We start from the raw sequence: 18,088 nt of genomic DNA, 5'->3' as shown, positions 1-18,088 counted from the left end.
CCAAGAACAGTGGTTACTCCTGGTGGGGACGGGCAGGGGAGGAATGGGATGGTGAGAAATGAGACAGGAAGAGGAGTTCACTGTAACCCCATACAGCCTGGGTTTTAAATCATGAATGAATTACCCATGGAAAAAAGCATGTTAGAAATTACTTTGGAAATATGACCATCTGTAACATCTTCAGGGATGGATAACTAGTAGTGATAACATACCTGAATAGTTTGTAAAGGATTTTAAGTCCTCCAGACTTATGGGAACTTGTGCACCAGAAATTAATACCTGAAAAAAACAAAGTTCAGGTTATAAAACAGGAGGCAGATTTTAAGAAGGCCTTTCACATCAGGAAACACCCGTGTCCCCAGGTGCAAGAGGTGGACCTGGATCTCCTGCTGGTCGAACATCCGCAGCCACTCCAGGCTCACCACGTTGGCCAGGCCCTGCCGGAACGCCAGGCAGTGCTGGCGGATCTGCCTGTTCAGCCGGTAGTCGGCCACCAGGTGGATGTACGCAATCCGGTTGGCGCTGCTCACCGGGATGTCTTTTCCACCGAATTTTAGTTCAACCACCTGTGAATATGAAAATAAGAGTCAAAACCTTCTCAAAGTGTAGGGTAAAACAAGAGTAAGGACGACTGTTTCAAGGGAACTTGACTGTGTTGCTCTGTACACGATAATCTTAGTGAAAACCAGCACATGTGGCCTCACAGATGGAAGAGTCCTCTGATGGGACCCTCCAAAGCTTGGCATCTTATTCTGTCTTTAAGATCATTAACCACCCCAGCTTTCTCCGAAGTACCAAGGAACGATGCTACAATGTAATCATGGCAATTCCATTAGAAAAATAATAATGAGAAATCACACAGGGCAACAAAAAAGATTAATTAAACAAAAAAGAAATCACAAAGTGCAAATATATGAACCGAATGATCAGCACGAGTCAGAAGGGATTCATTTTGGAGAAAACGCAGCTTAAGGAATTAAGGTTGTAGTAAAATGAGCATTCTTACTTGCACATATAGGTAGCATATATTTCTCTGTTTCCATATTACTACCATAAAGTACTTTGAATATGATATAAAGGGTAGTGGTAATCACTAGAAATAACTCCATTTCTCATGTATCTGCAAGCATTAGAAAGAACTTCTTTATCACTGTGTAACGACACTCAGAAAATCGCAGGGTCAGGAACCCCTGGGAAGCATCCCTGGAGCGTTGGGGGGAATGAGCCGCAGCGGAGATGGGGAGCCCGGACTCGGGTGTCCCGCACCTCACTTACACTGTGTGCCACAGAGAAGTCACCCGGCCCTGAACTCTGTGACACAGTGACACTTGCTTTGTCCATCCTGGAACTGTGACTATGTAAACTCACAAAAGCAAAGCTGACTAGACAAAACTCCACAGACAGCTACAAATACGTAAGCCTAATTTACCAGAGTAGACTTCGGAATCCTCGTTTACTAGTGCTTAGACAGAAGAAATGCATTCTCAACGCGTGTGGATGCCAAGGATAAAGAAATATAAATACATCCCAAATAGCGAACAAAGACGTTCCAGAGTGGAGGAGCTATTCAGTAAGGGACTGCTGCCAGTGGAAATGGGTAACATTCAAAACAGGCTCAATACGCCCAGTAAGTAGAGGGCAAACTTGGGGGGTAAAGGCAGAGGAATGCTTAGATTATGGACCATGGGAAAATGACCGATACCCTCCCCCCGCCGTGATTTCCTTCACAGCCTTTAGGCTCTTGGTAGTTATTATATTCCAAGTGCAACAAGGACACCCCCTCCCTCGGGGTGAGGCCACTTTACCCCATTGTTTTTATCACTTTACAGAAAGGGCTGTTTTAAGAGCTGGTGATGGCTTTACTTAAATCATCCTCTGTCTGATGGTTACACAACCGTCTAGTGCTATCAAAGCTGTGCAGCTGTATCAGACGACGCTTCACTGCTCACTAATTCGCGTTCTCAGGGCTGGAACCGCCAGGTCCGAGGAGGGGCTCTGGGGCGAGGCCGCGCTGTCTCTTGTGCCGCTCTCCCGACAGGCCTCCCGTCACCCGAGCCACAGGAGCTGCGGTTCTGTTTCCACAGCTAAGACACCACCCCGCTTCCTTTAAGTGGATTAAAAGCAGATAATAAATGATGATGTACTGTGTGATCTGGAAGAAAAAGGACCCGTGAAGGTATCGTTTAAAGAGCTTCCAAAGCCCCCGTTACCTGAGTAATCAGACAGCACTGACATTTCTAGTAACTGTAAAGTGGTTACGCTGGTAATTTAAGCTCCTCTCTCAGGCTACACCTAAAAAGCTATGTATGTTTAAATCATGTCAAATCTGTCCTCAGAGTTCCGTTTTGAGGGGCATATTTAAATCTTTAAACACGGAATCTTTAAAGCAAGAGCTCTCCTCTCTGCCGCCCTGGACGTCTACACCTTACGGCCCTTGGGAGTGCACAGGCACCGCACGCTCTGCCCCCGCCCCCCGCAGCCGTCACTCAGCACAGGGGCTCATTTCATCCTCACGGCAGCTTATCCCCTTCTGAAGACGAGCACGGGGTCTGTGACTCGCCCAAGGTCACACAGCAAAGCAGCATAACCAGGGCTTTAGCCAGGCTCGCATGATGCAAGTTCAGTGCTCGTCTACAGAACAGACGATTATTTATGGCTCCATCTTAAACCCTGAGCATTTCTTCAAGGGAGACACGTGCATAAGTTAGTAATCTAAAGTCTCAGGTTCACTTCTGAGTAGGCTAACAAGCAGCCACACTGATTACACTAAAGAAGAAACTGGAGAGCAACACGTTATTTTAAAAGGGAGGGTTCATTAACATAACCTGCCAGCATAATGAGTATTTGCATATTACATATCTTTAAATCGTGATGTTTTATAAACCTAAACCTGTATATGAGAACTAGGTTTTTACATATATTTCTACAGAAATCCATACGATCTCTCCCCAAATTAGGTACTTTACCAGTGACTTTAATTTTTCCAATTAGACTCTTTAGTATAATTATTCTTACGCATTATCATCTATAATCTCTCTACTCAGTGGGAATTTCTATGAGTAACTGGAACATCCTGACTTCACACTTTTGCTTTTAACAGATTCCAGTATTATCAGTGGCGCTTTAATGGAACGCTTACATATGCGACATCTCACCATTACCGTCTATTTCAGAAGGAAAATGGGAAATACCCCCATTAGCAAAGGCCTCGGCGACGGCCCCAAAGCTTTTATTTCGTTTCTTCTAAGTTGTGCCACTAGGTGGAGCGAGGCAACAGCAGCATCACGGTCTGCATGTTGACATTTCCTTCGGACAATAATAAATCCCATCTCTAAAAAACATCTCAGTTTTGCAGTGCTGAAATTTCAGCTCTATGAGATGGAAGAAGAGGTCAAAACAAAACAAGCAAATGAAATCTGGTTCTCAGCCCCTCATCCTTTTATCTCACAGCATCGATGCCAGTTCTCAAAGATGCCTAGGCGACCAAGCAGAAGAAGGAGGAGGTCTCAGGAAGCACTATTTCCTTTATTCCTGTTCAGGATTTAGTCACCTATTTCTGAAACAGGGAGCTTTTTTTTTTTGTCGTACATGGGCCTCTCACTGCTGTGGCCTCTCCCGTTGCGGAGCACAGGCTCCGGACGCGCAGGCTCAGCGGCCATGGCGCACGGGCCCAGCCGCTCCGCGGCCTGTGGGATCCTCCCGGACCGGGGCACGAACCCGTGTCCCCTGCATCGGCAGGCGGACTCTCAACCACCGCGCCACCAGGGAAGCCCTTGTGTACGCTTTTTGCTTCAGTTTTGGAAGACATCACGATGGAGAATAAACCACAGAACAGTTCTGTAGTCAAGGGGGGAAGCCAATGAAAAGACACTAAGTCTTAGTTTTCCTGAGGGACTCCCGGTACTACAGCACAGCGCTGTGCACTATGTGTAGCACCACAGTGAAGCGGCACTTCACACCCGCTAGGAGGGCTATTATTAAAAAACAGAGAGAAAAGGAAGCGGAAAACAACAAGTGCAGACAAGTATGTGGAAAAATCGGAACCCTTGTGCACTGCTGGCAGGAACGTGACATCATGTGAAAACAGTACAGAGGGTCCTCAAAAAGTTAAACACAGAACTGCCATGTGACCCAACAATTCCACTTTTAGGTATACACCCAAAATAACTGAAAACAGGGACCCCAAAAGATATTTATACAGCAACAGCCATGGCATCATTATTCACGATAGCTGAAACAACTGTAATGTCCATCAACAGATGGATAAACAAACGTGACACGTCTAACAATAGCATGTTCATCAGTCTGGAAAAGAAGAAACTCTGGAATGTCCTGCCTGCCCCACCCCTTGTCCGACTCAAATAAAATCTACTTAGTCCAAGACACTGACCCACAGAACGTAATTTTACAAATGAAAATTACGGTCAAACTGCTCTCGTTAAAAGCTTTTTCACTGCCTAACCAAACTGTGGTTCCTCTGAATTCTGGAACCACCTGACCCAGAGAACACCCAGGACCCACCCTGACTCACAGAACCAGAACCTCAGCTTCCGCTGACAGGAGGCGCAAGTGTCTTATTATTAGTTTTCCTACTAGCTCTGAAACGCACCTGTTAGGCTCTCTTACCCCGAAACACCCCCAAATCAGCTAAATGAAACACCGGCTCTCTTCCTGAGCGTACGTTTAGCCTTCCTAAAGCCCAAGGCCCTGAACGGTTCTCCATGGACGACAGGATAAAGCCCAGACTTCTTGGCTCTGTCTACCTACCCTCCTCCAAGCCTGTGAAACTTCGGCCACTTCCAAATCCATCTGTTTACCTACCTGGTGACCCCTCATCACCCACCCAGAGCCTCTTCCGGGCAGCCCTCCCTGATCTACTTGGATGGGAGCACTCCTTTTGAGCTACTACTAACTACAGATCTCACAACGCAGATCATATCTGCCTCCGGTTAGAATGAGTGTGCGCTTACAGTTAAAGGCAATCTCCTCCGCACAGCCCACTGGCCGGCGCACAGAGCGCCACCAACCCCTCCTGAACGATGAAGGAGGGAAGAACAGGCATGGAGGCAAGCAGGCGACACCACAGGAAACACTCGAAGCCGCGTCGATCCAGACGGGGTCAGCGCTGCGCCACAGGGCTCAGTCACCCGTGGGGTCAGTGCGTGGTCCACGCGGCCTGGACTGGACACTACGGACCTGCTGGACACACAGATACTTCTAAGCTGGCAAAGCCGACAACCCTGGAAAGCCTGGACTAGAAACCAAGGAGTAACAGAAGCTTAGAGAAGCAAGTACAAAGTTTAAAGATAACAATACTTTCATAGTTAAAGTCCAACTACTAGATTCAGAAAAGATTATCAATCTACGTAAGAACAGCAGAAAAGATGCATCTCTCCTGCGAAAGAGACAACTTCTATGAAAACCAAATATAAGTCAGAAAAGCACGGTTGGTTACTCTTTTTTTTAAGAGTTGGAATGTTTTTAATCTGACTGAAAATATAAATATACATGTAGTAAGACAGTATTAAAGTTTCAAATAGACATCAGGTCACGACTACTCTTAAACATTTGATTTTTATTCTATCGTTTCTCCTAGTATGTTAGTGTATCTCATTAACATATTACATGACCATCACGATCCATCCTCATTAGAATGTTAAATGAAACTGTAACGTAATATAGTTATATCTGATGTACACAGTTCACTTAAACTCTTACCAAATAAAGCGTTCATATTAAATGGCAGAACGGAGAAAAGACTTCCGAAAATGGGAATACTGGTGATGGAGTGTAACTAACAGGAAAAGAGAAATTAATTGATACGGAGAAATATAAAGCGAAAATGCTACATGGAACTATTTTAATCAGGGAGAAAAAATTACGTTTTATCCTTCAGTTAGTCAAAATTGCTCTACAATCTTAAATCTTAACCTTTAGGGTCACTCATTATCTTCCTTATTTTATCCAGAATTAACTGGATATTATTATTATTGCACAAGGCAGCAAGAGGCACTTAAAAGTAACCGGAAACACGAAGACCCAATCAGCAGTATAGTAACAGTTGGTTACTTCAAAAATCCAACGAGATATTAACAAATACGACTTCCAAAGTGCTCAAACAATTCGATTCGCCTGTGTGCATCTTTTAAAGGTCTGCAGACTGTGGGATCACGTGTGCGCGTGTTCAAGTAGACAGAATTGTACGATGACCCCCCACGCCCACCTCCACCACCAGCTTCAGTAAGCTCCACCTCGCGGCCAATCTAGGCCACCTGTGCCTTCCTAAAGCCCAAGGCCCGGTTCTCACGACATCCGAAGCAAATCCTGGGTGTTAAATCGTTCAGTACGAACGGTGTACATGAGTGTTCATAGCAGTATTACTCCTAAGAGCCAAAAAGTGGAAATACCCCGAACACTTATCAGCTGGTGAAGGATATGTGCTACTTCCACATATACATCATCACATACATCAATTGGCCAGAAAAGAGAGTGAAGTACACCTGCAGCACCCAGTGAACGAAGCTAGGCACCAGAGGCCACACACCCTAAGGTTCCAGGTGTGAAAAACACCCAGAAGAGACAAGTGCACAGCGACAGGAAGTGGGCCAGTGCTCGCCTAGACTGAGGACGGGCGGGACGTGCTACTGGGCACACGGTGGTGATAACAGTGTCCTAAACGTGGATGCTGGAGCTGGTCGTACTAACCCACCTTGTACAGGCTACAGGGCGGAATTCATGGTACACGGATCGTATCTCAATAAAGCAGCTATTCAAAACCTTAGCTTGACTCTCTGGTATGTTATTTACTTTTCTCAAGGATAAAAATAACAGAAGCACACAGCTGGACAGTGAAGGCCTGCGGCCCGCGTTAAGAGCTGCCGAGGGCCACTCGGCTGGATGAGGACAAAGGAGCACTGCCCGCCCCCGAGGCTCCAGAAGTGAGGCGAGAGGCAAGGTTAGCCCACAGCCACGCGGGTGACCGTCACAGGAGGACGGCTGCTGTGCCTGGCAGCCTGGCACCACGAGGGGTGGCGAGGGCCGCGCTCCCCACCAGAACTCCCCCAGCTCTGCTTTCAGCCCCGGGACCCTTCCAAGGAAGATGCGCACAAGCTCATACTGCGGAACGCAAACGTCTCTGCACACCAGAGCCCCGACCCACCTGTGCCTCTCCGAGGTCGTTGTTCACCACAGTGAAGTTCAACCCCAGCTCCTCCACGTCACCTTCGTAGCTCTTGAGAAACAGCAAATTCTTATACACTTCGGGGTCTAAGGACGCCAGGTGGTGGATGTCCACGTCCGCACTGGTTCCAAGCAGCTTGGACAGGAAAAAGCCAGCGAAGGGCAATTCCACCAGCATATTTTCATAGAGAGCCTTCAAATGAGAGCAAAGACCACTGATTAGCATTTCATAAGAACTCTTTCTTCATACTTCCTAAAAATGAGAAAACGTATGTCCAATTTGATATTTAACAGAATCCTAAGAGAGCAGACGATTCTCCTCCATGAGGAGGATGGTGGAAGCTAGTATTTGGTGAGCATTTACCACGTGCCAGGCCACAGTTTAAGCATTCGATGCATACATTCACTACGTAGAAACTTCTAGAACAGACTACCAAAGAATTCTGGGGCTGAAACGCCAATGGGAGTTTTTAAGAGCCACAGCCTTCATGCCGCAAGAGCCTGCCAGGTGCTTTCTGTGAAGTGTTCTGCAGGTGCATCAGTCTCCTAGGGCTGCTGTAACAAAGCACCACAGACCGGGTGGCTTCAAACAACAGAAGCTTATCGTCTCCCCGTCTGAAGGCCTGAAATCAAGGTGGCAGCAGGGCCACGCTCTCGGGGCGGGCGCTAGGGGAGGGTCCTTCCTGCCTCTTCCAGCTCCAGCGTTGCCGGCACCTTGCTGGGCCCTGGCCTGCTGCTGTGCCCCTCCAGCCTCTGCCTCTGGACGTGCTGGTCTCCCCTTGTGTGTGTCCCTCTCCTTTCTCTTATGAAGATGCCAGTCACTGGATTCTGGGACCCACTCTACCCAATATGACCTCACCTGAGCTTGCCTACATATGCAAAGACCCATCTTTCCGAATGTCGCATCACAGATACAGGGTATTAGGAGTTGAGCACATCTTTGGGGGGGGTCACAATTCCACCCACAACGGCAGGCCAGACCACGTCGGTGGCCACCCCTCCACTCTGCCCTTTAGCACAAAAGGAGCACAATGTGTGCCGAGGCTGGGTTTCAGGTCGTTTCCAATGTCAAGAAATATTCTTCTTCTTTAGATTTTTTTTTCACCATCAAATGGGGGAAAAAAAAGCATTCTTAGCTCGGTGACCATACAAACCTAGGTGGCAGGCTACGGGCCCACAGGCTGTAGTCTGCCAACACATACTGTAAACTGAAGAGATCGGGCCTTAGAACTCAGGAGATTGTCCAGTATTGAGTTAGTAGGCAGCAAAACTGGTGTCAAAACCCAGATTCCCTGATGCCCAGATCAGTGTTTTCCCTGTAAGTTACTGTCTACCTTTACGTCTAAGGACGGCAATGTGTCATGATTTTTGCAACTATTTATACTAAGGTATAATTTACATAAAGTGAAATGTACAACACGCCAGTACTTGCTCACAGCTGTGTAACGGCCGTTCAGATCACAACAGAGAACACTTACACCCCCTCCCCAAACCGAGCGCCCCCTCAGTCCTCAGTCAACACCCTCCCTCCCTCAGGCTAACCCTCACTCTACTGTCACCACAGATAAGTGTTGCCAGTTCTGGAGCTTCATAATTGGGGCTATACAGTATGTGTCCTTTCATATCTGTCTTCTCACAACATACTGTTTTTGAGATTCACCGATGTTACTGTTGTTAACAGCTCTACCTAGTCACATGACGATGGACAGGTGAGTGGTCTCCAGTCTCGGCTACGATCATAGCGCTGCTGTATCAGTCACTGGCCTGCCTTTCTGTGGGTCTGTGCTCTGACTTCTCTTTATTATATACCTGAGCAGGCTGGGTGACAGTGGAAGTACTGGAGCACAAGGAAGGTTTAACTATATTAGACACTGACATGCTGTCTTCCAAAACACAATTTCTTTTCGCCATGACCAGCAATGCAGGAAGGTTCTAACTGGTCTACATTCTCACCAATTATCAGTACTGTCACTCTTAAGGTTTAGTTATTCCGGTTGGTGCAACGGGGTAATCTAATCTCACTGTGGTTTTAAAGTACATTTCCCTGATGACCAGTGTGGATTACACTAAGTGTTAGTATCACTATATTAATCTCCAGAGATTCTCCAGCAAAGGAGGGTAGGAAATACAATCATATAAAGTTTTCCAACATAATGTCCGGGTTCCCCTGGCACGATAAGTACCCCTGTGGCCCGAGGCTGTAAAATGCGACAAGGCATCAGGAACGCGCTGTAGTTCTCAGAAGCGTTCTTATTCTATTGTAGCAGATGACTTAGAAGCCCCAACAAACCTTTCTTGTCAACAATGTTCTAATGAAAATAGTTACCGCTTACCGAATGCTTGCTACGTAACAGGCGTTCTGCTAAGCAGGCAGCATCAGTGACCGCATTTCCATTTGGCCCCTGGAAGATCCGACTGACTGTAAGGTAAGTGATTCTTACATGCACGTCAAGGGGAAATCCGGATTTCCCCCACAAAGGCCATTTTTGTTACCATACATCTGATCTGCAGAGACACGGATCCTCTGAGAAGCTCCCATGACTGTAGTCACCCCCGCTCTCAGGGGAGAAGGGGTGTCAGTCCCTCGCTTGGTAAATGCAGAGCTGGAAGCGTCGCCTTGAGCACGGGGGATCAGGGACCTTTCTCTGTTTGCAGGGCCGTCTGTGACCCCAGAAGGACAGACAGGGTGTGAGGGTTGGACTAACTCTGCCTTAGCGACCCTACCATCAGCTATGCCGTGTGACACACTCAGATCTTCTTTAAACCACGTGTGAGGATTCAGTGCTATGATGCTACGCATGCAAGTAAAATAAAGCAAACTTTAATCTAAGGGGTGACCTCTCAGCCATGAAATTAACTCCAGAGGTCACTCTTCCAAGAGGCCACCCACCTGGCCACACCCACACACGCTAAAGGCTAAGCACAGGGTTTAGTGAGACAGACCTGTGTGACGTAACTAATGCCAGAGTGAGCTGGCACTGCCCCTCCCACCTTCCCCACATTAAAGATGGCAGCCTTGTGCCACTGTGCACCGTGGGAGGGACCCTTCCATGGTCACAGCTTCCAGCACTACTGCACTGCTGAACCCTCTATCTCAGGGGTCCCCAACCCCCGGGCTGCAGACTGGTACCGGTCCGGGGCCTGTTAGGAACCGGGCCGCGCAGCAGGAGGTGAGTGGCGCATGGGCGAGCGAGCGAAGCTGCACCTGCCGCTCCCCACATCGCTCACATTATTGCCTGAACCATACCCTCCTCCCCGCCGCCCCGTGGAAAAACTGTCTTCCACGAAACTGGTCCCTAGCGCCAAAAAGGCTGGGGACCGCTGTTCTGTCTCACACTCGGGTGGCAGTCTATAATCACTGACCCTTGCGCACTCATATGCATGCTTCCCCCTTTCCCCCTAAACGTCCAGAGGAAGCTCAGATACCCCCCGAGACCCACATTTTAAACTCTCACCCACTAATATGACTGCAGGAAACTAGAAAACAGCTATGAAACATCCTCCCAGAAGTAAACACCCAGAGTGCACTGGCTTCGGTTCAGAAGCTACTGGCCGGCACCATGAGCCACACTCCCGAGGGACGTCACCGCGTCACCACGTCTCAGGAGGCCAGGCTCCCCATCTTCCCCCAGTGGAGACCACAGATGCTCTGTGCCAGGGAAACTGGACTGTTATGTCCCTGTGCTCTTATTTGATTTGAAGACTAATGATGACCCAATTAATTTTGAAAAGATGGCATAAAGGGACTTCTTAATTAGAGAATGAGTAATAAAATGGCAACTGGCACTTAAGTCATCTACTGATAATGTAAAGACTGAGCTGTTTGGAGAAGCCACGGTTTGCTTCAAGTTAAGAATGGCTAATACTATTAACCTGAAGCACTTATAAACCCCATTACTTCTAAATGAATGATGCCTTCAAAGCCAAGGAGAGCATTCTGCAGAAGACGACGTGATTGATCCCAGGTGTTGAAGAAAAGCCTCATTTGTACAGTGGACTGTAAAGTAAACTCAAGGTGTAAATCATCCGATGTTCAATATATAAGGTCATTGTTTGCCATTTCTGCATTAGTAACAATAAACCTGTGAAGTTTGTTAAATCTATCAGAGCTACCTGAATTTTAAACAGAAATTCCACTGTGACTCATAAAATGTAAAGGCATAGGTATAATTTTTTACACGAGGCAGGTTTAAACCTTTAGAGCATTTAATATACAAGCACTAATAAATGATAGCACTAAAAACTATGATTGCATCAGCTAAATGGGTCATAAATTAAATTTCCATAATGTATGCAACTGAGATACAAATGTAAGCATAAATCAAGGTATTTTCTAAACACAGGTTAATTATACAACTTCAAAAACTGCCAATTTCTTATGCAAAATAATCCACTTAGCGTTTTTCATACTGGCCTTAATCCTCAGTCAGCTGCACCACACTTGTTCCTAGAAGCATATCAATAACTACTTGTCATGAAAAATAGCAATAGGTATATTGAAAAAAACCCTATAACGCATTTTTCAACTGTCTTTTATGAGTGTTTATAGCTAGAAATTGTGCCAAAATGATTTGAAATAAAAAGGATTAATTACGGTAGAAGCCTTTTAATATAAGTAAGTGCAGTCGCAATGCAATTAATGCAAATCATGGCCCTACCGGGAGAGTCAATGTGAGCCGCATCTCAGGCCGTTTGTTTGTGGCCAAATAACTCCAGTAATTTACTACATTAAGAATCAATAAAAAAAAATAATGCTTTTCAAATGCATCTCTATCAATCTTCAGGTAGTTCTAAAGTGAACATTTATAACTTAATCTAAAAACTATATCAGAGATGTCTCGTTTTAAAGCCACTCTAATTGAGCAAGGAGATAATTTTAATTATTTCAGATCATGCTAGCCTTGGAGTTTGAAAAATAAAAGGTATGTAAAATAAGAATGTAAGCTGATAGCAGTATGCTATTTAATTTAGTAGCTAGGCTTCAGAATTAATAACTGAGAGTTGAAAAACATGGTCTCTGGGGCTACTATTGGTTTTTATGATAAGCTCCTGCAGGGCAGGAAACACATCTGATCTTCAGTGCAAGTCTACGTACAACATACAGTGCCTAGTCATTTAGCAGATTTATTAAGTGCCAACTGTGTGCTAGGGACCGCTGATCTGTAGGATGGAATTCTGCATCCATGAACTTGTTTGCAAAAAACCATTTATTCTCTTTTGAGACATTTCAGGTTATGCAAAACTATGTGTATGGGGCTTCATTTCAAACCCTTCCGCACCGCTTACTCCTGTACCCCTCTGTCCACACCGCTGCCTGATCCTCAGCGACACGGCACACGTTGTGTGTCGGGTCTCACCTGCGCCATTGCCACCCAGGGGGACGAGGTGTCCCACCAGCCCTGGAAGCGAAGGAGAGGTTTTTACTTGTTCATGGCAACTGATAACCCTCACGGAGGGTTTGACAGCTTTATTTTCAAAAACAGCTCTTTCACTCCTGAAATCCTGTGAGGATGCTAGATGGGTAGGGGATGAGAGTTCACGCCTCAATCCTGTTTTCCTCACTGGGCATCCAGAAACCCACCCACGGTGTGACAGCGACTCTGTCCAGCGACTGCCGCCCCCCAGGCCCCTCCCCCCAGCTCAGGCTCCACAGAGGCTGCTCTGCTCCTCCCACTGGGCCCACCAGAAGGTCTCCAGACGATAAAGCACTCACGTCTCCACAGCCACAGTGACAAAACCCACACTCCCATTTCTACCCACAAGAAGTAAACATTGGGACTTCCCTGGCAGTCCAGTGGTTAAGACTCTGCACTTCCACTGCAGGAGGCACGGGTTCGACCCCTGGTCAGGGAACTGGAGTCCAGTATGCCGCACGGCGCGGCCAAAAGAAAAAAAGAAGTAAATATCTGGGAGTTCTAGAGCAGCTGTTATATTCCTGCTCCTGGAAAGACACTCGTTAAGGTACCCCATACAACCAAGAACTTTTCTCCGTAATTAAAAGAAAACATTTTGCAGGTTTAAAAATTCTACTTTCACCAGCAGGATAATAAAATATTAGACTTTTGAACTGTGAGGATCCTGGTGTCCCTCAAGGGTAGGAGGCGTCACTGCCAGGTACTGAGGACCCTTGCTAACTAACGAGGGTGATGATATCTGTGACATGCCCCACCCACGAACCCACCTCACACTGACCTCCCCCTCCCCTAATCCCTCTGACATTAAGGCTCTACCAAACTACCATATTACAGCACTACTTTTTGGTAACAGCTTTGCTGAGATATAATTCACGTACCGGGCGATTCACCCATTTAAAGCGAACAATCCAGTGGTTCAGATATTCACAGAGTTGAGCAACCATCACCACGATTGGTTTTTGAACATGTCACACCCCCAGCCCCGGGCAGTCAAGGGTCTGCTTTCCGTCTCTCAGAGTCCCTAGGCGTCCCGAGCGGGGACGCGCCCGTCTGGGCACCAGGCTGTGCACTGCCGCCCACGAGCCCTGCCAGCTCAGCCTTGCTCCAAAGTACCGACCCTCCCCTCCCCTCCCTCCCTCCCTCCCTCCCTCCCCGCCGCCAGGGCAGCAGCTCTGCCTCCTTCCCCTTGAAGCCACGGCTCACGTCTCCCTCCGGCAGCCACCCCTTAGAAGACTGGGGGTTGCTGCCTGCCGGCCCCCCTTCCCAGCCCCTCCCCAGCTGTGGGACAGGCTGCAGCCCAGCCCCCCACCCAGGGCAAAAGCACGCAGGCACCTGCCTGGCCGGTGACCCTGGTGGCCCGGCTGCCACCCACCCCCGCGAGACGCCCTTCAACCCCCGCGACTTTCCGGGCGCGGCCGGCAGGCCCCGGGGCCCCTGCGGGTTGCAGTTCGGGCTGTGCAGTATCGGGCTGCTATAAACACTCCAGCTCGTGTGTTTTGCCGAGTATACGCACTATTTCTGTAGGGATACAGGCTCCAGGACACCATAAGGTAGGTACTTCTGGAAGACACGGCTTCCATTTTCTCGACCCGTGTGCAGAGGCTCTGGCCTCCACCACTCCAGGAAACCTGCTTGTCCACACTGCTGGCAGAAATGGTCACCTCTCGGTCCTCATCTACCTGACCTACGGGTAGCACCTGACCCGACGTGTCATTCTCTCTCCCTTGAAACAGTCTTCATTTGGCTTCCAGATAAACCCTTCCAAAAGAACACTTTCCTGGTTTTCTCCCGACCTTTCTGGCTGCTTCTTCTGAACTTGTGTTGCTGAATTCTCCTTCACTCCCTGAACTCTAAATCTCGGAAAGGCCTTTTCTGTAGCCACACCCACTCCTGGGTGACACCACGCAGTCCTTGGGTTCCTGCTGCCACTTGGGCTACTTCTTTTTATTTATTTACTTATTTATTTTTGGCTGTGTTGGGTCTGTTGCTGCGCGCGGGCTTTCTCTAGTTGCGGTGCGCGGGCTTCTCATTGCGGTGGCTTCTCTTGTTGCGGAGCACGGGCCCTAGGCACGCGGGCTTCAGCAGTTGTGGCGTGTGGGCTCAGTAGTTGTGGCACACGGGCTTAGCTGCTCCGCAGCAGGTGGGATCTTCCTGAACCAAGGCTCGAACCCATGTCCCCTGCATTGGCAGGTGGATTCTTAACCACCACGCCACCAGGGAAGCCCTGGGCTACTTCTAACAGCAGAGGCCAGGAGGCCTGTTAAACATAACTCGTATGCTATCGCTCCTCTGCTCAGATCCCCGCTGCTGGAACCAGGACTCCCAGCCTGGTCTGTCTCACTCACGGAGAACACCAACCTACTGCTATCTCCCAAACAAAGTTATCCCAATTTTAGAAACAAGAGCAGCAATATACATCTTCACTTGGCTACCTTTTCATAAAGGAAGTTTACTCATTTTAAGTGTTTAGAAGGATTTAAATGGGCCGAATTTATTTTTAGATAATTATTGCCCTTATTGCACAAATAAAGGCAGGGAAAGACATGCAATACACTTTACGCAGCACCAGCAAGAGTCTGTGTTCCTAATTTTCCTGGTGAGAATCTAAAATGGCTTAGAAAAAGGAAAATGGCCCCAGTGTTAATACTGACCCATGTTAAACTAGTGTTTGGGAGTGCTTAAAAAAATATGAGAAGGGATATCTCAATAGTAAGCAAGATCTACTTTATGTGGGAGCAGAAAGAATTTTGGTGAGTATCTCAGAATGGCTAAAACTACAATAATATTTTTGGTACTGGAGTCAACTGAATTCTGGAATACACCTGCCATTTTTACTGTAAACTATTTTAATTTTTTTTTTTTTTTTTTTTTGTGGTACGCGGGCCTCTCACTGTTGTGGCCTCTCCCGTTGTGGAGCACAGGCTCCGGACGCGCAGGCTCAGCGGCCATGGCTCACGGGCCCAGCCGCTCCGTGGCATGTGGGATCCTCCCGGACCGGGGCACAAACCCGCGTCCCCTGCATCAGCAGGCGGACCCTCAACCACTGCGCCACCAGGGAAGCCCTCATGTTTAATTTTGAAGAAATAAACTTATATAGAAAACTATGACCTTAACTAGCAAAAAGAAGAATCATCTCCAGATTTGGGAGTGCTTTGTTTTTAATGGAAAAGAATACAAATTATGATTAGAATGCTGTAAAAGCAGGTACAATTCTCAGAAGGGATAAGGTTCAAACAAAATAATCATTTGTAAATTATAAGTTGTTCATATTTATAAATTATGATCTTTGATTTTTCTGTTTCCAAAAAAAGCTGAAGGTCAACAAGAGCAAACTCGTGATGAATCGTCCCCTGTGGTTAACAGGGAGATTCAGAGAAAGCTTGCTTCTGAAATTTGCTGATATCAAAGGAAAAAAAGTCTTAACATTGTTTGGAAGGCCTGTGCTAAGCACAGAATGCCCATCTATTTACTGAACGTTATGTTTAAGAAGACCTAAGGGGAAGATATATTAACTTTAGGCTCAGAGCACTCAGTCTGATGACAATCGGATGCTGACCCTTAATGAGTCTGAGAGTTCAAAACAAGATATTATAAAAGAGAAGCTTTGCCATTTAAGGACCAAAGTAACTTAAATGACTACTACTCACCTCAATCAACAGTTTTAAAGCCTCTGCAAATCTGTGAGCATTTTATAAAAGGACTCTAACGAATAGAAAAATAAATTCTCCCAGCTCTCAAAAATCTCAGGATAAACTGTTAACTGCCAATATTATACTCTATGATACAGTAAGTGCTGAATTCTACTCAATACAAAATTATAAACTATGCTGAAGTTTCACCATCTGCTAATTAAAAATTTGAAATATATGATCAAGATATTATCAAATAATTTGATTTACAGGCATTCTGTTTCAATTAAATCAATATTCTGAAGCAAGAAAAAAAGAGCTAGTTCCAAATAGAATTCAAATACGATGAAGGATTTCCTTCAATAAATATTCTGAACTTAATCGGCTTAAATGGACGTAGGTGCTTCTAACTGTTAAAAAAAAAAAAATTTCAAGATGACATTAGCACATCCTTGAGCTGTTTATTTATTCCCTGTCTAGAGCCTGATTTACAGGCGATAAAATGCAGTCACAACCCACACCAAAGCAGGAATCATCTGCTAATGGAGCTTCTAATGGAGAAGTGACCAGTGACATGAGGTAATTCTTCCTATGTAGGAGTGCTCCTGAAGACCTCTCTGCACTTCATCACAGTAAACAATCACTAACATATGCATTAAAGAAAATTTAAATACATTATGACCCACTAAATATCATAATCGATCAATATACAATTTTCTTCTCTTAAAGATTTAATGTTCAGATACCACACTATTAGTGCTAGACTATTACACTCACTCAGATCTGGACAATTTTTAACATGTTGGTACAAAGTTTAACCATTTGTGATCAGATATGTTTTAGAAACTACTGCTCCCTTAGGAATTTCCATGCAGAAAATTATATGAGTAAAATCCTTAAAGTGAGGAACTAAATTAAGTACGATCCTCAAATAACTATAGTTTTGTTACTGGTTTTGTCTAAACTTCATTATTTTAAAAGCTTTGAGACAGAATTTATACAAACTTCATTTTTAGGAGAAAGGTTTAGATGCCAAATTTTTCTCCCTGGAATCTGGTTTAAAGAGGTAACATATTCCAGGGCTTCCCTGGTGGCGCAGTGGTTATTCATCCACCTGCCAACGCAGGGGACACGGGTTCGAGCTCTGGTCTGGGAAGATCCCACATGTCGCGAAGCAACTAAGCCCGTACGCCACAACTACTGAGCCTGTGCTCTAGAGCCCACGAGCCACAACTACTGAAGCCCGCGTGCCTAGAGCCCGTGCTCTGCAACAAGAGAAGCCACCACGATGAGAAGCCCGAGCACCGCAACGAAGAGTAGCCCCTGCTAGCCGCAACTAGAGAAAAGCCTGCGCGCAGCGACAGAGACCCAACGCAGCCAAAAATAAATAAAATAAAAAAAGAAAATATTCCAGAGTACAGCAGTAAGAGCGATCTGTTATCCCCTCTGAATCTACAGCACTTTCCAAGACTGTGTCGTCAGGACAATTCTCGATGCGAGCAGCACGTCACTGACCAGCGACGCACAGAGCTACCAGTGAGCCAGAAAGCTTCCGCGAGCCAGGATCATCTCGTACTTACCCTGCCTCTACATGAATCAAGATTGGACAATTCATACACTCAGGAAGGAAAAATAATATAGAACTGTAATAAGATTTAATTTATGCAAATAAAATTACTCTGTTGTCTGTCACTGCACCGTATAAGAACCACTGAATTTAGGGAGTATTTCAGGTTAGGCTATCAAAATAAAGGCTCATCTTCACAGAAAGAACGATAGCTCATCCTTTCAAAGATTTTCGTGCCATGAGTTATGAAACTGACATCCTTGGGAGGAAGCTGAGACTGAGTCGAAAGGGACCACTGA

The 18,088-nt window shown here is 46.4% G+C and overlaps 1 protein-coding gene across 7 annotated transcripts in view; it reads right to left on the bottom strand.

Annotated features, from left to right (window-relative positions):
- UBE3C (ubiquitin protein ligase E3C) overlaps positions 1-18,088 on the bottom strand; it is a 117,677-nt gene that overhangs the window by 12,424 nt on the left and 87,165 nt on the right. For 6 of the 7 annotated variants that reach the window (XM_033863557.2, XM_004317443.4, XM_019930242.3 and 3 more), the window contains 3 exons: positions 7,160-7,372; positions 378-566; positions 213-279 (listed from right to left, as the gene is read on the bottom strand). In XM_033863557.2, the coding sequence (XP_033719448.1) occupies positions 213-279; positions 378-566; positions 7,160-7,372 (469 nt within the window). The remainder of the gene's footprint in view (positions 1-212; positions 280-377; positions 567-7,159; positions 7,373-18,088) is intronic. The other variant, XM_019930243.3, reaches the window with a different exon arrangement.

The sequence above is a fragment of the Tursiops truncatus genome, chromosome 9, assembly GCF_011762595.2.
Source record: "Tursiops truncatus isolate mTurTru1 chromosome 9, mTurTru1.mat.Y, whole genome shotgun sequence".
NCBI lineage: Eukaryota > Metazoa > Chordata > Mammalia > Artiodactyla > Delphinidae > Tursiops > Tursiops truncatus.
The sequence above is the reverse complement of the archived record's forward strand: the minus strand, read 5'-3'. Positions and strand labels throughout refer to the sequence as shown.